This window comes from Cricetulus griseus (genome assembly GCF_003668045.3).
Source record: "Cricetulus griseus strain 17A/GY chromosome 1 unlocalized genomic scaffold, alternate assembly CriGri-PICRH-1.0 chr1_0, whole genome shotgun sequence".
NCBI lineage: Eukaryota > Metazoa > Chordata > Mammalia > Rodentia > Cricetidae > Cricetulus > Cricetulus griseus.
Window position 1 is genome coordinate 195,398,141 of NW_023276806.1, and position 21,958 is coordinate 195,420,098.

General features: G+C 47.2%; 1 protein-coding gene across 7 annotated transcripts in view; it reads left to right on the forward strand.

The window, feature by feature from the left end:
• Window positions 1-21,958, forward strand: part of Plxna4 (plexin A4) — a 568,362-nt gene that overhangs the window by 189,052 nt on the left and 357,352 nt on the right. For all 7 annotated transcript variants that reach the window (XM_035451557.1, XM_027391406.2, XM_035451558.1 and 4 more), the window contains one exon: window positions 15,126-15,308. In XM_035451557.1, coding sequence (XP_035307448.1) covers window positions 15,126-15,308 — 183 coding nt within the window. The remainder of the gene's footprint in view (window positions 1-15,125; window positions 15,309-21,958) is intronic.

A 21,958-nucleotide genomic window follows, 5' to 3' on the forward strand; every position in this document is an offset into this window, starting at 1 on the left:
CCCTAACACTGCATGGTATCCTTGGAGAGAACAGAGTGACTACGGCTTTGAGAGACAGACCAATGCCAGAACTGAGAGTAATGGAGCTAGATAACAAGCTTTTGATTTTTTTCTTTTGGCTTTAATTAGCCCTTTCAAGTTGGAGGCAAGTTCAGCCCTGAGAATAGAGAGGAGGAGGCCAGAAACTGTACAGGGCTAGGGCTGTCTCCCAGTCGGTCTAAATAAGGCCAGGGCAGCTTTTAATGCACAGTATCGGTTTCCTTTGATTTGGTTGATATCCAAGTTACTTTGCTCAGGCTCTCTTGTTGCAATTCATCAGGACTCAACCTCATACCACACATGTCACATACAACACAACGTCAGCACCAGCCAGGCCAGACTGCGACCCTGCCCCCAGTGTCAGCTATGTTGGCATCCTGCCTTCTCTGGACCCATCCCCTGGGCTGTTGTTTCTTCCAGTCTAGAGGCAGAGAATGGGCAAGATGAACTCTGAGATTCTCTTGAATCTGGGCCTCCCTTGGGGTCTGTAAAGTGGGAACCAAATCTCAGATGGTGTCTTAGTTAGTGTTTCTATTACTATGATAAATACCATAAGCAAAAGTAAGTTGGAGAGAAAAGGGTTTGTTGAAACTTACAGTTCCATATCACAGCCCATGATCGAGGGTAGCCAGGGTAGAAACTGGAGGCAAGAGCTGATCCGGAGGCCATTGAAGAAGTGCTGCTGCTTGCTCAGATGGCTTTCTTATAGCACCCAGGACCACCAGCCTGGAATTGGTACCGCCCACGGTGGGCTGGGCCCTCCCTTGTCAATCATCAGCCAAGATAATGCTCCACAGACTTGTCCACAGACAAATCTCATCGAGGCCTTTTCTCAATTGAGAGTTCTTCTTCCCAAATCACTCTAGCTTGTGATATAAAACTGACCATCACAACTGGATTTGCCCTATGGGTCCTATTTCCAGTAGGAAATAGCAGAAAGAGGCTAAAACTTAAGAGGTTCCTTTAAGTTGTCCTTTGTTTTGGAGTGTGGGGATCCCGGGGTTATGGTGGTTATAACTTGGGAAGTTTTCAAAGGGAATATGGCCAGAGACATTACTGTACTAATACTGTAAGTTAGAAGCTTACCCACAGGTACTTCCTAAGCTCATATGGCCCTTGCATTTCCTGTGACCCATCTTCCTTCCCTTGAACTCAGAGCTGAAGTAGCCTGACCCTGAGTCACTTGCCTACCTCACGAGGTCCTAGCATCCCCTCTGGCTGTTTATGGTGGCAGATGTGTGGAGGAGGCAAAGGATGTCCGTATGACTCAGGTTCCTATGCTATGGGGCTTTCAAGGAACTGCTTGGTGGGAAAAATGGTTGAGTCATGAGTCCAGAACCTTCTGACTGCCACTCTCAGAGAGCTCAATGGTCCTTCTGCACCCAATGGGCCAGGAAGGCTGGCTGCACTTGTATCAGAGAGATGGCTGAGCAACAACCAGGAGTGGTCTCATATGAGTGAGCGACTATGACTGGAGAAGCACTTGCAAACATGAATCTCTGAGCTGCATTAGATAGGATTCTGTGGGAGCTGGTGAGGTATCCCTAGATGTTTGTAGGGATGGGAGAAGCCCCCAACTTTGCTCTTGAACCATTCTTCTCCTGGGTCCTGATTTTCTCCAACTGGAATGGAGAAGGTATTCAATACCAATGCCGTAGAGTCTGCATATTACTGATAGACTCTCAAGAGAGCATAGGCATAAGAGACATAGAAAGATCTGTCAGGCTCTCAGGTTGTGCCAGGACTCAAGGGCCTAAAGATGAGCCTGAGGCTAGTTTGCTACTAAGGCATCTAGGAGGATTAAAACATTTGATTTAATTTCTATTTCTGTAGCTCCACATTATCAGCCTCCATCTCTGGCCCTGGCTCCTTTTGTAGCCTACCTCCAAGGTTCCCCGAAACTCTCAGTCACACTTAACTTCAGGTCCACAGCCTACCATTTTTGTCTTGTGCTAGGACTCTGTGAAGGCCAGTCTTTCTCATAGAGACCTGAGAGTTCTGACATGGAGTTGGCTGCCTGCTCTGGGGAGTACACTGTTGTAAGTCAAGGATCTGTGTCCTCCATGAGTCTAGGGGCTGTCCTAGATTTGGCTGTCTACATTCCTCTCCCTCTTCATCTAGCTGGGTTTCCTCACACAGCCCTAGCTTCTGCCTCCAAGTAAGCTGAGTGGAGAAACGTCTTAAGTCCTGGAAATGTCCTAGGCAACTGACTGGTCAAAATCAAGGAAAGACCTCAGTCTCCAGGAATGTGGAAGGGAAGTTGATCACTATAGCCTGTAGATGGGACAAAGGTTGTAGTCCAGGGAGTGTCCATCACTCCCTTTCCTGAAGTCTGAGTTTGAAACCAGCCAAGGCGTGAATATGGACATCAGGCAGCACCAGCCTCAGGCTGATAATGGGGAGGGGGTTTTTGACACAGTGGATGCAAATCACTGCCTCCTCTCTGTGTGCTTTGACCTCAGAGTGACCTCTCAGTAGAAAAACTGACTCCATGGGGCAGGAACTCTAATTTAGAGTCACTGCCTATCACCTGTGAGGCCCTCATAACTGGGAGTAGGGAGTAACAGCCACCACACATTTGTACAGTCCTGCCCTGACAGTGTGCAAGGTGCCTCACTTCCCCTTTTATTGTTCCCAGAAGAGGCAGTCATCCTTTCCAGCTCCAAGAGCAGGGCAAATAGTGCCTCAAGCCTGCTGTGGCCCTGGAGTGCTCAACCATACCGATCCACTCAGCATAAGGTGGGTGAATTTGACACAGAGAAGGAGTAGTCCAACGAGGAATGTTCTCCAGTAGGAAAGCCAACTACTTACCTCAATGTCATGTAATTAGCAGTCTAAAACATAGTGTGTGTCTAAATTTCCAGCCCACTACTTCTCCCATGGCATGTCTCAGTGCAGGGCCAGTAGTCCTTGTCTGGGTAGTCAGGTTTCTGAGCAAGAACCATTGAGGCAGAACAGGGCATGTGTGATCCTGGGCCTTGAGGGTCAGGTTCAAGTGGAGCTCTCCAGTTAATGCAGCCTAGAAAAATCTCCCAAGACTCCAGAGGCCCATCTGGAAGAACCATGGCTGGGCCAAGCTCCCATATGACTCAAAGGTTTACCCACAGGGTAAACCAGTCCCACAGGGGTCTAGGATCAACTTCATTTTCACTCCCTACACAACAGCACATATCATTGATGTGAAGGAGACCCCCATTCCTGCATGCTGTGTGATTCATCTGTTTCCCAGACACAGCAGGTAGTCCTAGGGAGAAGACTGGGTCATCCCCTCAAGCTGGCCTTGTGTCCTGGCCTAGATGGTCACTCAGGTTTGCCTGGCGCCTGAGAGCCTGAACTCCATAAAAATGAGCATCCGGAATGGCCAGGCAGCTGTCCCAGGCCAGTTTTAGCCCGTCAGCTTGGGTTGTTTTCATTTCCCTGTCAGCAGGAAGCTGGGCTCCAACTACCTAGGCTTGTTTCCTGTTATGGTGAGAGGCAAGGGTTTCTCCCTTTGCTTGGCACTCACTCTCCCTTGGTCCAGGAATTCCTCCTTTTCTCTACCCAAGTTTCATGGAGGACCATATTCCTGTCCCAATAGGTACACACATTGCAACTCTCCCCCAACCCCACCTGTACTCTCACTCCTCGAGAGCCTCTTGAGTACCCCAATTTCCTTCTTTAAGATTTGGATGCCTGTTATAAGAGAACCCCAAGACAGAAGTCTCCCTTGTCTTCCCTCGATGTAGCACTCGTGCCAGGCTTCCAGGTATAAAACCACTCACCTATCTTATCCATCTTGGTCAGCGGGATTTGCAGTAAAAGTCCCATCTAGATCAAGTGTCATAGTCTTTTGGGGTCATGTGATGATGGCTGAGACCTAGGGGACAAGCTAGATAGGGTGTGAGGAAGTCTGAGGTTGGCCCCAGGCTGAATGTGTTCTCCTAGGATGCCACTCAGAGGCCAGCCAGTCAATGGGGGGTGGGGCGACTGCAGAAGCCAAGAATCACACATGCAGGGTTTTAATACAGGCAGATTCAAGAGACTCAGCAGTAAGTTCCCAAGTGGTGGATTAAGGACCTGGAACCTCACAATGATGAGACATCACTTCCCAGGTTCAGCACAATGCCATGCACGTCACTACATATGTCCACATGTGCACATGCCTTCCCTGTGTCTGTCTCTCTTCTTGATGTCTCTTTGTTTCTCTCCACTTCTTCATGTCTTGCTCTAAACCCTGTTCCCTGTGCCTCGTCACCTCCTGGCCTCTCTCTGTGCCTTGTTCCTGCTCCTGCCCACAAACCACTCTCAGCAGCTAGCATAGTGATAGTCTTCTCTCATGAGTATGCACACATACATGTGTGTGTGTGTGTGTGTGTGCGCACACGCGCGCACGCGCGCGCACGCATCAGCCTCATTCAGTATGGCATAGTGCAGCCTGAATGGGAAGCTGGACATCTTGTCAATCAACACATGAATATGCCCCACTGATCACTCCAGATGTGGACTTCCCTTTAATTTCTCTCATCTATACAGGGTGGTGTCTTGGCAAGGATGCTGGCCAGGGAGTCTGGACCTTTGGGTCTCAGCCAGCACCAGCTCATGAGCTCCATAGGGCCAGTAAACAGTTTCTTCCCTTCTGCTCAATTTTATGCTAAAGAAGGAGTGGTGAGACAATATCTATTTAATAAAGAGCAGAAAGAGGCACACAGACATTATTAGGAAGTAGGGACAGGCACAGAGCCCCTTGGAGAATACAAATGATCTCAGCCCCACCCTGCACTCTCTCCCACCTCTACTTATACTGTCCGTATGATGTATTGCTGAGCCTTCGCCATCAGTATCTTCTTTGGAAAGATTTGGGCTTTACCTAACTGAGGTTACTTTCAGGTTTTCAGTTCCTAGGATGTGCTTGCTGGCCGGCCTGCCATGTACACTGGATGAACACCCAGAATGCACTAGGAGGGGACAGCTTTTAAGCCACAGTCTTGCCACTCTTTATGTTCTGGTGTCCTTTAATTTTTGCAAGGCCAAAGGGAAAGATCACACATCCACACACTGACAACTGCTCTTATTTCATTAACACAGTTAAAGAAGAAGGGAGCAACCAAGGGCACTTTCCTCATTCTGTCTGTCCATTTAGATCCTTCTTCCCAGTGAGTCTGCCCTCATATGCTGTCCACATAGAGATACCGGGATCTGCCAGAGAGCAAAGAAAGCCAGTACCATTCTCCATGTCTTTACTGTGTCTCTGTCAGTGTTCCAAAATATAATGGGATCTGTTCTGCTGATTTATCCTGTATGCAGGCGACATTACCCAGACACACGGGCCTGAGGAGCAAGAGAGGAAGATACGTGGCAACATGAGTGGGGCTAATAAAATTTATTCCCACTAACAAGGGAATGACCTACCCCATAATTCAGCCTGGCGAGCAGGGCCACTGCTTTCCTTTACCCGCCAGGAAACACACAAACTTAATAATCGTGGCATTCCTCACTTCAATTATAGTTCGAGTGGTGGCTGTGCCTGCCTGCCTTAAACTCTGGGAGGGAGAACAAGAGCTGGGAATTGATGGGCGGGCTGTATGGGATTTATCTGCCCTGTCAGGCAGCTGCTAGGGGCGTGTAAAGTTAAGGTCTAGAAGGGGAGGGGAGCTTCCAGAATGGTATTGCTCACAAGGCTGAGAAACTTCTCTGGGAGTCCCCAGGGGTCCAGCTGGGGCTACTGGTTTGCTCCCAGCCTAGTTGCCACCTGCAGAGTTCTGATTCTCTTGCCAAGCTGGTCCATAGCTATGCCCTGTGCAGCCCTCCATTGTGCCAGGTCCTGGCTGCTTGTCAGAGGGAGGAACCTGGGGCCCTCAGCAGTTGGGCTAATGAGGAGAAGGTCATGGGTCCAGCCCCCAGGATCCTGATTGAGCTCTCTGATGGCTTTGCTCAGCAACCCCTGGGAGGGTACATGGCAAACACTTGCTGTTGGTTGTGGCCTGGCTTGCGGAAAGCATGTTGAGATTAGTGCCTCTCTTCTGGGAATACAGCCTCAGTTCCCTATTAGGAGGCTAGCTTGTTATCATGACTAGCAAAGACTTCTTAGATATCTGGTGACATTGGGCCACAGTTGATCCCCAAGCACACAGAGATTTCAAAATGAGTATAAAAAGAAACACTGCCTTTGTTTATGACTTCCATTACTCCATAGGTATGGAAGTGCAACAACTGAGTTTTAGAAGCTGCTCCAACTCCCCACAGAGCTCCTGAGACACAATTGGCCTTCTTCTGTCCTGATACTTAGCCCCCTCCTCTCTTTTATGAGATGCCTGGAAGCAGGGCTCTTGGTTTTTGGGAACCTTGGCTGCAATTTGCTGGGTTGTTTTTCCAGCCCCGAGACACTTTCTACTGGGTCCCTTCAATAACGTATTTGTCTAACTAGGTTATTGTGGTTGTGGCTGGCGGGCTCACCCTCCTCTCTCCTGTACACATTCATTTCCCCTACAGTCCCATTGAAAAGGACACAATAAAGAATCACTCTGAGATGATGCATTAGAAACTAGGTGGATGGCTGCAGTCCCCCATTCCAGTTTTTTTCTGTCTATGTTCACAGCCTGGGTTCAGGGGCAAGTGTCACCTGTAACAGTTCTTCTCTGGCTTCCTTCTGAGAGTTCAATGCAGCAGGAGCCTCAATAGTGCTTACAGAGAGGGTTAGGGATCAAGAAGGAGAAAGAGAACATTATGCAAATTAGTAAAGGCATCAAAGGGCTGGAAGCGTGTGTGTGTGTGTGTGTGTGTGTGTGTGTGTGTGTGTTAACTCTTTGTTATAGAAATGATCACTTCTCAACGGTGTGTGTGTTAACTCTTTGTTATAGAAATGATCACTTCTCAACAAGGTGAAACTAAAGCCTACCACAGTCTCCTCGAGTTCTTTCTAGGCTCCCCAGAGCCCTCTCTGTTTACCCCTGAGGAGACATAGTAGAGCATACACAGCATCATCTCTAGGGGCCCCGTGTGCTGTAGGCTCTGGTGTATTTATGAGCACCTGAGGGGTCAGCAGCCATATTTGAGATATGGTTCCTAATAAGTGGGTGATCATTATCAGCCTGTGCTGCCGAGATTCACAATCGGAGTCTGTATTTAGACATGAGCTATTACAGCTTATCTGATCAATACCTGTTTTAAAAAGAAATCCCACATGCGCAATTCACTGATGCTGGGTTTCTAGCAGAGGCTGGCTATGGACAGCCCCTGTGTGTGTGTGTGTGTGTGTGTGTGTGTGTGTGTGTGTGTGTGTGTGTGTAAGGTGTAATTAATACAAAGAGAGCTACGACTTGTGAGGCTGAGGATCCAATGGTCTTCTGTTCTCAGGAGCATTGGCTCACAGACGTCTCTCCTTTTTTTCCTGTCTTGTATTTCTATACAAAGCTTCCCCTTTCACTTCCTTTGGAACACATGGACACGAGAGAGGAAGGTTAGGACTTGAGGACTGGTCAGGGACCCACTCAAGAGGGGAGGTTTGGTTGTGTCTAGGCTCTGGAGGTAGCAGAGGGAGGGCCGAGGTCCCTTCCTTAAGCTGTGACCCCTGCTATCCCCGAGACTGGAAGACGCTCACTCTAAGGCTGCTGCCTAGCAACCTGCTAGACATCTGGGTTTTGCTGTTGTTTGTTTGTTTATTTTCTCCTTCTAGACTGGGAATTTGCCTAGTAACTTAATAGGTTACTAGGGCAGCCATATTCAAGTCTTGATTTTGTTTCGTGTTAAATGGACTGGTCTGGCCTGGTGATCTTACTCTCTTCACTGAAATAGTACCAAAGAATGGTGGTATGCTGTGTTCTAAGCCAAAGAACATGAAGTGGAGACCAAATCACTGCCTGTTTCCCTAGCAGCTGGTGGCCCTGTCCTCCATTCTCTCCAAGGACACCTGAAACAGGATACCAACAGCTTGTCTAAATACAGCCTAGGTCTGTTTCCCCACTACAGAACAACAATTTGGGGACATCAACTGAGAATTACGCATTTTTATGTTCCTGGGACTTCCTTTAATGCTTGGTCTTTTTTATAAATATCCTGAAGCAAATTAATAAATGAAGATCTGTCAACCACATTGTTCTCCCAGAAGACCCGGTTCACCCTTGCTCAAAGTGAGGAGCTCCAATAGACTAGGGGACCCCAACAGAGGCTCAGATGGCCTCACTCTAGGGGTTTGGGCTGCTTCCCTCTCTCATTTAATGGACAGGGTGATGTCTCAGGGTTGGAAGATGCTGTGGAGGTGCTTGGAACTCCACGTGTGAGGCTGGGCAATACTCCGTGACCCCCAGAATGGAAGAAGGGCTGGTTTGTGCCAGGTGTATGGACTCTTCTGTTTGCTGCCCTCAGAGCAGGTGTAGATGAATCAGGTCTGGCCTTTCATTTTTCTTCTGGGATCCAGAGCAGCCTGGCAGGTAGTCCATGGTCAGAGTAGTCGGCTGCATCCATCTATCACACCTGCTCACCTGCCCTGCATTTCTGGGCCAGTGTGGGCTATTTGTAAGCAGTGGATGCCTGGGGTGAGAGGGGCAGCCTGTGGCTATGGAAAAGACTACATCCCAGAGCTCAGCTAATTAGCCCACAGGGGGATGAACCTAATGACCCCTGCCTCGTTAGCACTGCCTTTGGACCACTGAGCTCTGGCCTGGTTCTGACCTTTCTGTAATAAGGGTTCACTAGAGTTCTGGTAAAGGTGCGGCAACTGAGGGCCAGGGAAAGCATCTCTGTGTGGCAGGGAAGGGGCTGTGAGGAGAGGACCAGGGCCCTGCCAGCTGGCATTGGGCAGCATCAAGATCAGGTGCCAACCCACCTCATGCCTTACAGTCCTCAAGATGGACTGGCACGCCTGTCAGCATGATAGTTGGGTCCTTAAAAGCTGATCACTGGACCTGGGGTTGGAAGGTGATTCCTAAGGTTTGAAGGAGAACTCTCACAGTTTCCCGACTCTACTATGCTCCTCCAGCCTTTCTCAGGTCTGGGCTTCTCAAGTGGCTGCTTTGTGGTTCTGTCCCGAGCCAAGGGACATTGCTGGAGGAAGGAGGCTGGCAGCCTTTTCATTCCCCTCTGTGGAGATGATAGAGTTTTCAGAGTGCCAGTCTCTGCAGAGTGGGAGCAATTTCCCTGTAATTGGTAAAGTAACCGTAACTGCTCTGTCATTTGTATGTAGCGACACATAATTGCACGGTAACCTTTGCTGCTGTGTGCGAGGGAAGCGCGGTAAGCTATTAGATTGTAATTCGGAGTGTCAGCTATGGCTCCACATGCCACCTTCCCATGGTTGCCAGTACTTTGCCGGCCACTGGGTAGCTGTTGTGGGGCCTTTGGCATTTAGGTCCAGCTTGGGTGGTGTGCTACTATCTAAAGATGTTAGGGGATAAAGTCTGAGGTTTGGATGCCCATCCCCTCCTCCGTGGTGATAAAGGCCACTCCGGTAACTTTGAAAACACAGAAACACTTAGAAGGTCATAAACATATGATTGTCTTGGCCCCACTCAGGCTTTCTGATGAGTGGGTTTTGTTGGGATACAAGGTTTTGCAGTTGTAATGAAATTGTTCGATCTTCTGGATCAAGAAAGCCCATTCATCCGCTTCTTCATTTAGCCTTCTGGATCCAATTTCTATCCCACCCTTACAGACAACAGTAGTGCCTCAGTCTCCACAACACTCCTGAGGTAGAAACCATGTATTTCCTCTGCACTGCCGAGATTCACCAAAGTTGCCGAATTTGTCTCCATCTGACAAATAATAGCCAGGGCTAGTGCTATTGTAGTGTTTGCTGAGTGGTTGGTGGAAAGTGTTCTGACTGGATTAGGTGATCCAGTCTTCACCACAGCACTATGAAATGTGTTCTGGTATCACAATTCCCATGTTACAATGATAAACCTTAGTTAAATGATTTGCCCACAGTTACAAAGTTCAGATGGGCAAACCTGGTTCTAAATTGTTAGCCGCCGGGAAACCAAAGCTTTTATTTGCTCATCTGTCTAGCTGTTTGCCATCCTGCTGTGCATCCATCCATCTGTTCACCCCATGCTTCATAACCTAGTGTGAGCCAAGCACTAAGCTCAGAGTACAAAGATGCGTAAAGCATAGTCCCTGTCCTCCTTCTCAGAGTCCCTGGAGCACAGTGAGTCCCTCATCTTAACTTATAGCCTACACATTGAAAGGAATTTTAAATAGAATTTAATATTAAAAATCTTTGCAAATAAATACAACGTATAATGCACCAAAATTGACCAGACCCAAATTTCATACAACTTAATGAACTTGTATCTAGTTAGAATTGGCATTCAGAATGGAAGCTGTAAAGCTTAGATTAATTTTCTCACTTTTAGTATCAAATAGATTTTATGCACTTAGCAACCACCAAAAACAAAAGATCCATGACAGAATTAGGATTAGAAAAACAATTAACTTTATATTCTTTTTCATAACTTGTCTCCTTTCTGAGAGAATTCAGTTCTTTCTTATCTCCTAACACTCAGTTTTTCCTGTTCTCTTTCATTCATGTTATACTGTACATATATATATATATATATATATATATATATATATTATATATATGTTACAATAAATCTTTCCGCCAAAAGCCGCCTGAGTCCCACCGCCACATATGCGCTTTATGCCAGCCGCCTGCCCAAGTTAGGCCCAAATGAATACACAGAAACTTGTATTAGGTACAAAGCTGCTTGGCAAATGACTAGGATTCTCATCTGTTAGCTCAGTCTTAATTATCATAAATCTATATATTTTATAAGACTTATCTTATCGGACGCCTTATTGGCGTCCCTCCTTGCCGGTGGATCACATTGTGCCACTGGAGCAGGAGCGGAGGGGAAAAAGAGGGCCCTTCCTGTTTCTCCTTCACTTAAATATGAGTTTCCTTGCTATGTCACTTCCTGCTTGGATCAGCACTTCTCTACTACACTTCCCAGAATCCTCTTTGACTCCTAGTCCTGCCTAACTTGCATTTCATTGGCCAAATAGTATTTTATTTAACAATCAATAAGATAAACATACACAGAAGTACTTCCCCCATCATATATATATATATATATATATATGTATATATATACTTATATATATATATATATATATATATATGTATATATATACTGTTAGCCACTGGGAAAACAAAACATTCATTAGGTCATCCATCCCCCTATCTGTCTGTCCATCCTTCCATCCATCTACCTATCTGTTTACCATCTGTATGTCTTAACCTTTTATGAAGCCGGCACTAAGCTAAGGATCCAAAGATATTTAAAACATGTTCCCTCGCCTCAGACTCAGAGTCCCTGGAATGCAGTGAGCCGCCACTCATCGTAATTTGTATCAGATGCATTCTATGAGGACTTTTGGGGACAGTGGAAAGAAAAGAACACGTCCCTTTAGTAGTGCGAGAGAAGACACAGAGTATCTGTCACCAGCATTATCCAAGTGGCACCCACATGCATTCCCTTGTGATGGAATGATGTCCTTCCTCTATAAGAATGGAGCTCATTGGCCAGCCAGCCTAGCTGAATTGATCAACTTCAGGTTCAGTGAGGGACTCTGAGACTCTGTGTCTGTAAATAATGTGGAAAGCCGTATCAGGAATAACCAATATTTATCTCTGGCTTCCATATGCCATTTAGACCTATGTCGCACAGACAGACAGACAGACAGACAGACAGACACACACACACACACACACACACACACACACACACACACTATGGGGTGCAGAGGAAGATATATCACACCAGCAGCTAGAACATGCCCATGGGCATTTGTGGAGTGACTGGAGGGAGAGGCCAGGCCTGGGCCTGCAGGCACAGCTAGACTCTTGATTACAGCTAGGTCTTGTCCTAACTCCTGTGACTGTGGCTCTCATAATACTGTTAATGGGGCCCTGGGGAAGAGCCAGCCAGGGTCAGAGCAAATGCGCACAGGCATACATAGCATCCTCACCTGCCCAAGGTTTTCATCAATTAGCCTGGAGCCCAGGCATCTGCATTCTATGGGCAACTGTGTGTCTTTGGGCAGGGAGAGTCTTCCAGATCCTTTCCTATGCTGTAATTACCCTGGGGCTGCAGCTCAGGAGCCTACAAGGGTCTCTATTCCCTACAACCATTATGTCTTCAGTTCAGGCTGGATTCCCACAAACAAATCCACATGAGATACCCTCCCTCACTGAAGTACTTCTAGGTGACAGAAGCCTTTTTCACTGTCCCATCCAGTCTGCATGTGGGCTCCGCCTTGCTATTTGACAACCCAGGAAAGTGAGCCTAGGAGGACAGTAGGCAAGTTACACCCCGGAGAGACAGCTCAGCAGCTATACAACCTTGTCCTTTGATATTTTCTCAGTACTTCACTGTGGGGAAAAAAATCCTTCCCAAAGGTGTTTCAGCTTTGAGGAAACTAAGAAAGGGTACTTCTCTGGACAGCTGGGAATCTCAGCAACCCTGCTTGGTTAAGGCCTAGATCACACCCTCATCACATGGGGTCTCAGTCAGAGGGGAAAACTGAGCCCCAGGGAAGCCAGGGTGGAGAGTGTCATTTTCTCTTATGTCATCTATGAGCCCCCAGCAGCATCTGCAGTCTCCTTTGAGCTGAGGGACAGGGAATGTGGGTGATGAGTATCACAGTAGAGGTGTGGAAACAGGACCCCTGCCTCCTGACTGATCTTGGTGTGGAGACCAGTGGTCCAGGATGAGCAGAACTCCCAGTTCAGAGAGCCAGGCTGGGCTACCCCAGTTTCCTTTTGGAAAAGACTACACATTCTCACCTGGGGCCCCTTGCTGTGACAGGCTGCAGCTGAAGAGAATCACAGGTGTCCCCTTACTGCCTCTGAAGGCAGGACCTTCATGATACAGTTGCCTGAATGCAACTGTAGTCTGTTTTTGTAGGTGGCAGTTGATTTGTTTGCGTTCCACCCAGCTAAGGGGTGTAACCCTGGCCACTCAAATGTTCTTCTAGATAAAAGTGAAGAAGCCTACATTTCCCTATCTCAGGTTAACTAGGGGGTTTGTGGATGATGGTGGTGTGGGACTATGACACACAGGCTCCCTCTCTCCCTGCCCTGCTTTCCTCTCGTCTGGTGTAGATTATCATTCAGTGTCAGCTACTTGGAAGATAGGTTAAAATGGGCAGAATACAGACTTTACTGGTACCGGGGATCCTTGTAGGCTGAGAAAATTAGGGATGCTGATTCTTTGTATACCGGAATCAGCAACATTCAAAGACTGTGAGGCTTCTGAGCGCCCCAGGATGCCCTGGGAACACCTGGCAGGTTGCCACCATTGCAGCTAACAAGGAATAGGCATCATGTGCTCTTAACCCGGATCATTTCTTCCTCTCATCTATCCTTTACCTACCGCCTGTCTCCTTTCTCCCTTCACTGAGACAGGAAGAAAGATGCAGGTGAGACTGGTTCTTAAAGCTTCATCATAAACTTCACTGCTAAGTTTTCTTTTATGTTTTTGTGTTGTAGTTTTGGTTTGGTTTGGTTTGGTTTTAGAGGGGAAGGGGAGAGTTTTGTTGGATCTGAGCTGTTGGACCAGACGCACGTAGCAGAGGCTGGAGGCGACCAAAGGCATAGGACAGATACTTGTCCCACATGTGGAAGAAGTGGAGAGGTTAAGAAATTTGCAGTGTCGAATATGTTGTCCTCCCTCCTTGATGCCTAACCCTGCTCCCCTTCAGGAAGGGCGTGAAAGAGCCCTACGCCCTGGGGAGCTGAGTTGGCCACTTTCACCGGGTTGTGTTGGCAAGCACCTGCCTGCTGTTCCCCAGGTGCCCCTTGCTTTCACTGGATTTAAGCCTTTAAAAAAGCAACACCTTGTATTTTATTTCATTCCCTTCTCTGGAAGGCCCAAAGACATTTACAGGCCTGAGCCCGGCAGGCTTTATGGTAGCCCATCAAAAGGCAGGGACTGCGTCCTTCCACTTTATAGTGTGGAAAATAAAAAGCACAGGATGACAGAGGAACTCTCCTGAGGCCAGCGGTGCTTCCAAGGAAGGAGTAGAAACCTAGGAAGTTCCCAGCACTTTGGAGAAGCCTGAGCCCACCCAGAGCTTCTGGAGAAGAGTGTGAGAGCTCTTGTCAGCCACTGCAGAGGTCTTTACCCTCCTGGGCATAACAGAACCCAGAGGGGACCCCACTGTTGCATGAGGTCCCCTATGCTGGAAGTAACTGGAAGCCTGGTATGGAAAGGGTACAGACTGAATGGAGAGATCGAGAAACATGCCCAGGAGCTCGCCCCTTTGACCCCTGACCCCTGACCCCTGGAGGTTATGCTTCCTGGAGTCTGGAGACAAACTGGGTCATTTGTGCCACAGGCTGTTGAAAAGCCTCCCTTTTAGAGGGTGCTCAGCAGTGTAGACTAGTTTGAGAATGAGGTGTTTGGGGGAGCCTGAGAGCAGATAGTTTCCTTCTTAAGGGCTTTTCTATGATTGGCATGGTACCAGGTCGCTTCCCAGGAGGTTATCAGAGGGGTCTTTTTATGTGGGATCTGGGGAGCTTGATCCCCAGATCATGCTCTGGGGAAGGTGGCTCTAGGTGTGCCAAGCCTACGGCCGCCCCTCTTTGCTGTGCTCTAGGAGATGCCTGAGCAGGTACAAACCTGGCTCCTTTGAAGCCCTGTCCTTGGCTGATCATTTGGGCATGTCTCTGTGCTCTTGTTGGCCACACTTTAGGTGTCCAGACTTCATTTTCTCCCTTTGAGCCCTCACCAGCACATCTTCTCCAAAGACAGTGTGTGTAGACACAATCACGGAGGTTGCTTCTCTCTTACACCAGAAGCCATGTGTTTGTGGCCCAGGCAGCTGGCCAGCCCAGAACTTTCCCATGTGACCATGAGGATGGGCAGTCAAGTCCACCAGGCTGGCACTTAGAAGGACTGGAGGAGATGCTTTGGTACGTGGTGAGCAGCACCTCCAAGGACCTGTGCTGCTGCTATGGGCTTGAAGCTGACTACCTGGGGAATTAGAACAGACCATCTAGCTCCTTTCAGCTGAGTGTTACATTCAAAAAAAAAAAAAAAGAGAAAGATTTGGAACTGATCGTCTATTGCACACGTTCTTTTCTAACTTTTCTTCCATTTAACTTTCAGCTCCTAACTATTGATGACAACTTCTGTGGCCTGGATATGAATGCCCCTCTGGGAGTGTCTGAAATGGTACGTGGCATTCCCGTCTTCACAGAGGACAGGGACCGCATGACTTCCGTCATCGCCTATGTCTACAAGAACCACTCTCTGGCCTTCGTGGGCACAAAAAGTGGCAAGCTAAAGAAGGTAGGAGTGAGAGGCGTTTGTTTTGATTATTGTGAAGACGGTCTATCCCCGCAGTGTCTTACTGTCGTGGGCCTGGCTGGCCGGGAAGACAGAGTTGAGCTGAGGAGATATGCTGATGTTGAGGTTATAGATGTTGTGTGTCCTTTCTCTGCCTTCATCTGTAGGCTGGTGTGGGAATCAGGCTGCAGGAGTGGGTGGATTCACCCTTCCCAAGAGCTGGCATGCACATGAGACTTGTTAGCCCAGTCTTCCTGGGTGGTTCCAAATGGTGTATTCTGTTCCACTTGGCCTTGTGGCCTTAGGCAAGGTCTCTATTAAGCCTAGGTAGCTGGAGAAGGTGGAGTCGGGGGAGGGCTGTGCCTGTTCCCCTTGTTCCAGCCCTTATGGGCTGGTGCATCCATCTGGAATTCATTCAGGGAACAGATGGAGCAATGTGCAGACCTGCTTGAGAGCTGCTAATGGAGCTAAGAGCCAGCTTGCGAGAGGAGGACACCATGGCTGCAGTGGAAACACAGAAGTGGCTTCTGGATGGTTGGAATCATATGGTGTGAGAACTTGGCCTGTAACCCTTGTCCTGGTACAGTGGGCCTATGGCAGTGTCAGGTGTCATGTGAACCTTCCCATTCAGAAATATTCTCAGCCATGGATCCTCAAGGGGGTTGGAAGCAGCTCTATTGTGAGCTGTCTTTGATAGGGTTAAGTCTTTCTAACTCTGGAAATCAGAGGTCCTGCTTTCTATTGGCTAGTTATTAGTTGCTCTTTTGCACTTATTTAATTTTCCCTTGGCATTTTCCAAACATTGTGTGATTTAGACTAAGTAAAATGATGATGACTGAACCTTGATCCCTCCTTTCCCTTTGATGTATGTCTTGGCACTAACTATGAATGGCCACAAGGACATATTCTATGTAAGTCTAGAAGGCTGTGTCTACTCTACCATCTTCATGTGGACTTGATATTCAGGCAAAAGTTGTAGGTCTGGATTGTAACAGTATGGAGGGCGTGTGAGACAGGAACAGGAGGGAGAGGTGGGTGTATAAATAATTATTGAATATCTGGAAAAGAAAACAGGGTCTGTTGCTAGAGTGCCACAGAAAGTTCTCAGCAGAAAGCACAGGTGGTACTTACTGTGTGCCTAATCTACTGGATTTCATTGTCTTGTCTTCAGTGCCACAGCTGAAAGACAATCTACCCATTGTCTGCACATCCTCAAGAATTACATTTCCTGGGTCCCTGCCCCCTTTTGTGTCATGCATAATTGCATCCCTTCTCACTGCCAGTGGTTCCTTGGGGTTTCTAGCGGTGTTTTGAACTGAAGTCTATAGACAGCCAGAGAATGTGCAGCAAGGTGTTAGTCCTCAAATAGCTCTGGTGTCAAATTGCTGCCACCTGCCTGTTGCTTCTTCTCAGGCTCTCCCATGATCTGGCAGTCATCACGTTGTCAATGTAGGAGATGTGGCCAGCTTTCCCTTCTTTTAGGCTGAGGCTTCAAGTTTTGAGTGGGCTAGGAGATTAGATCTCCAAAGTTACTGAACACATGTCTAGTAGGCCTGAATGCAACCAAGAAGAGAAGTCTGTGACTTTCCTATAGTCACAGACCTTCTCCTGGTTCTTCAGAAGTACTCTGCTTTTGCTATTATTCACTATGTTGGAAAAGTGAATTCTAATTCCCAGAGGCATGCTGTGGTTTGAATCATCTGTGAGACGCTTGGCCCTAGCAGAAGAAGGTGGAACCTTTGGGAGTTGGGGACTAGTACAAGGCTCCATGGTCATCAGGTCTTGCCCTTGAATGGAATGGCCTAATCCCATTCCTTTATTTCTCTCTCTCTGTCTCTGTCTCTCCTTTTCCTCTTTCTGCCTTATGATGTAAATTACTTTTTTCCCATCACATGTTGCTATTGTCATGTTGTATCAACTTGCCACTCTCCCAAAACAATGAGGCCAAGTGAAATTAGACTGGAACCTTCTCAGTTGTGAACCCAAATCACCCTTTCTTTTTTATAATTTAATTGTCTTGGGTATTTTGTGATAGTGGTAAGACACTATCCAATACAATCACCATACACAATTCATTCAATGAAGTGTCTATTTATTGGCTACATCAGCTCCCATAGGGAGAATAAACACTATTGAGGGTAGGTCCACAAGCACTTTGGTGTTGAGATTGTCTCAGTCTCATTGGACCTGTTTCTCTCCACCCAATCAGTTCCCCACAGCCATTATGAAATAACCATTCTGAGACAATATTTATTTATAATTGTTTGACCATTGGCTTAGGCTCCTTATTGGCTAGTTCTTTCTTTCTTAATTATTAACCCATAACTATTAACCTGTGTATCTCCACATGGCCTTATCTTACCGGAGAATGCCTGGGTGTCCTACCTTCCTAGTAACTCTCCGACTCCACCTATTACCTTTCTCTCTCCATGTCCAGATTTTCTGCCTGGCTGAATCCTGCCTGATCATTGGTCAAAACAGCTTTATTCATCAACCAAAAAGAGAACTGTATATTCACAACATTCAGAAGGACATTCCCCATCACTTAGGGGTGCTTTAACTCTTTTCTCTGGTGAGCCCCATATTAGTAAAATGGAGAAGCAACTTCCTTTACTCTAAAAGACTGTTACCCAAAGAATCCGAGACTAGCTGTCCAGACAGAATAGCCCCTGGCTGAGGGGTAATTTTATGTCATTTCTGGAGTTGTTTAGACTATGTTGCCAGCAACAGGAATGTGGAGAGTTCTTTGCACAGAACAGGCAGTTATTGATGAAAATAGACTTTTTCTAGACTCAACTGCACTGTAAATCTGAGATGATTTAGAACAGTGCAGAAGCGTGTTCCTTGCCACTGAGACTCAATGCCACAGCTCCGTGAGTGGCTGTGAGCATAGCCCAGGAGCCTGAGTGAGCAAATGCACAGAAACCACCCTTCTGGCAGAATGTAGAGGCAGAGTCATGCATGGGTGACAGGCAACACCTAATGGGAAACTTGAGGGCATTCTCAGTCACATGCAGGCTGGTATTTCCCATCTTCCCCTTGGGTGGGTCTGTAAAAGAGCAGTCCAGTTTGAGCCACCTGAGATGTTATATTTAATTTCCACAGCAGTGCTGTGTGGCTGGTGAGGCATAAATATCTGAAAGCTAGGAGTAGAGGTGTTGCATGGGGGGAATGAGCTGGCCCTTCTCCTGGTGGGCCGGTGTGGGGGGTGCTCACCACCCAGGCAGCTAAACTTTCTGCTCCACAGGTTCAGAGTGGCAGCCACTTAATAGCTTTGCTCAAGCCTGGTGTCTGCTTCTGCAGACTCAGCACAGCCAGCCCAGGGGACAGTCTGAGTTGGAAAAGGAAAGCAGGACTACCATGTCTGTTGTTTGAAATAATAAAAAGTGAAAGTGGCCGGTTTGTTTCTTTTCCTAGACAATAGAATTTCCCACCGCCAATAGCTCAAGGGCACCACGCCCCTTTCCCTGCAATAACTCTGATTTGCTTTTTCCCAGAGGTTATCAGACCCACTGCCACCTTTCTGGGCAGAGGCCCAGCCATAGCTGGCTGGAGGCTGCAGCTGAACTTTGCAGCAAGTTTTGTGAGCCACTGAGCCCAGGGTGTGAGAATAATGACAATCACACAGTAGCCGTAATTATGGAGTTGGCGTCTTCTAGCCCTGTAATAATCTCCTGAGTGTACAAGGGCCTTTCAGAGTTCTTTGCAAGCGTGACAAGGGACTCGAAGTGGGCAAGGTGGGCGGGAAGGGGCTTGGATGGTTGCTGAGAGTAAGGGAAGTTGACTGTGGGCTTTGGGGACCTGAGAGCTAGACTCCAGCTATCCATAGGCTGCCCTCGAAATTACTGACTTTTCATTTTGTTTGAAATGTATGGGTTCCAATTATTTTCAGCCTTGCCTTTGATGACCATAATTTCGCTCCTTGAGTGCACATCACATGAGGCAAGGGGAAAGGAGGTGAGGAAAGTGCCAATTTGGATGTCTTTTGTATTTTCTGGTGTGTGTGTGTGTGTGTGTGTGTGTGTGTGTGTGTGTGTGTGTGCGCGCGCATGTGTGTGTGTGCATGTGCGTGAGCACGCATTTGGCAGACTTTCCCTGTGGTGAACATAAAAGGCATGTTCTGTTAAGAAATCTGGCATATAAATGCTGAAATCATCAGGAGGTGCCCGGGAACTCTGAGGAACCCACAGCCTGTTAAAATTTCATCTGCAGGCAAAATCCATGAAGCAAACACCATCTTGACTTGCTTTAGGGTGTCTGTGTGAATGTTGGGGTATCTAGATTAAAAATCTGTTTGCTTAAGTATCTCTGCTGCAGTCCTCTCTGACTCCCTCTTTGCAGTAAGTGGTCATATTTTATAGTTTCTGATCAGCCCTGAGTTCTGCCTGACAACAGAGGAAGAGACTGACGTTCCTCGTGAGCCACAACATGATAAACTTCCTCTGGAGGTGTGATCGCTCCTTTCGCTCTGCGCTTGTGTTTTTCCCAAGTGTTTTCTGCCGCATTACACTGTTCCTATCTAAGGGCGGAACGCTCACCAGTGTTGGTTAAACAGAGCTCTGGCTCTTTCTGCTGTGTGTCTGTATTCCTATTGCTCCTAGCTGTGATCAAATACCTGCAGGAAGCAACTTGAGGGAGGAAAGATTTCATCTGGCTCTTGGTTCAGGGGCTGCAGCCCAGCCTGGGTGGGAAGGCATGGCAGTGGCATTGGTTCTGGCCATGGCAGCAGGTAACTGCTTTCTCACGTCTCTGTGGATGAGGGTATAGAGAAAGGGAAATACTAAAAGGATCTCTGTTTTTGTTTGTTTGTTTGTTTGTTTGTTTGTTTTTGTTTTTGTTCAGATGAGGACCCCACCCACATTGAGGATTGACATTACCCTCCTCAATTAATCCTTTGGGAGAAGCATACAGATACTCTTAAAGGTGCATTTCACTAACATCCTAGGCATTTCTTAATCCCATCAAGGTGGCACTTGAAATGATCTAGGACAGAGCCTGCAGCAGGGTGTGTGTTTGAGGCGTCCATGCTCCAAGCCAGACCAGCTACTCAGGATGAGACCTGAGTGTATGTCTATATGTGGAGTCAATAGGAGTATAAAACACAAATCCAACCTTCATTGCTATGTCCCACAGATTGATTTCATCATTTTCTGTTTTCTGGTCTTGCTTTAAATCAATTTGCTTGTGTTCCTAGACTTACAAGGGGGAATCATTTCCAAGGTGAGGTATGGGTCATGGGGACTCACACTAGGTATGATTCAGAGCACAGCTTCTCAGGATTGAATGCTCTGTGTGTGTGTGTGTGTGTGTGAGAGAGAGAGAGAGAGAGAGAGAGAGAGAGAGAGAGAGAGAGAGAGAGAGAGAGAGAGAGAGAGAGAGACAGAGACAGAGACAGAGAGACAGAGACAGAGAGAGACAGAGACAGAGACAGAGAGAGACAGAGAGACAGAGAAACAGAGAGACCACTTGAGCTAGTAGGGTCTAAACCACACATCTGTTTCATATCTGAGGCTCCAGCCCTGCTCTGTTACTCCCTAAATACATCTGGGAATTCCTTTCAAATTCTGGACTCTGAAAATTTGAGTCTACTTTAATAAAAAATAAAACCAGGAGATTGGCAAGATATCTCAGAGGGTAATGGTGCTTGCCACACAAGCTTGATGACTTGAGTTCAATCCCCAGGAACCTACATGAAGTGAGAGAGAACTGACTCCACACATACACCATGGCATGTGCAAGTGAACACACACACACACACACACACACACACACACACACACACACACACACACTTAAATAAAACAAAATGAACCCATGCCATGTGGAGCTGGGCAGGTGGGTAGAAGATCTGGAAATCTAGGGCAGCCCAGTGTTGGGGCACTGTGGGTTGACCAGGAGCAGAGTGGAAATTGTACCGCACTGATTCAGGTTTGGCAGTTCAGCCTGGTTGCACTAGGCACTTTTCCATCTTGAGCTGCTACTGTGAGTTTGCCTAAGTTAGGAACAAACAAGAAGGAAAAGTGTGTGAAAGGATTGGTGTTGAATCATCTCCCCAGTGGGAAGGACCCTGCTCATTGTTTTCCTGTTCCATTTTACATGTCTTAGCCTGTTTTTTTTTTGTTGTTGTTGTTGTTTTTTGTTTTTGTTTTGTTTTGCTAGTGTTAAACCTTAATGAATTTTAACCTATGCTTTCTGTACCAGAAGTAGAAACTGAGGTTGAAGGTGTTGCAGTCAAGGATCTTCCTTTGGGTCCACCCAAAACCAATTCTGTCACTGGGCATTGAGCCGAGGCATCCTAAGCCTGGCTCTTCAGAATAATTTTGCTTTATGTTGACCTGTCTGCTTCCAGGCATTTTTCTCACTTCGTGTCAGTCTCTGTCATGTTTTAAGCTTTCTCCTCATACTGTACTCAGTAAGCAAGAAGAATCACCAACCTGGTGAATGCCCCCTCTGACGTATTTTATGTGCTTGATATCATGAACCCCTCAACTATCCTTTTATCATGAATATTTCTCCATTGGCCTTACTTTCTTACCTTCATGAGTTTGCCCACGGGCCCATTTACTTTCTTGGAAGGGATCTCAGGTGGTCATTTAAAAGCGACTGGAGCAAGCATACAGCATATCCTTACTGTGGTCTCTGCTGTAGCTCCC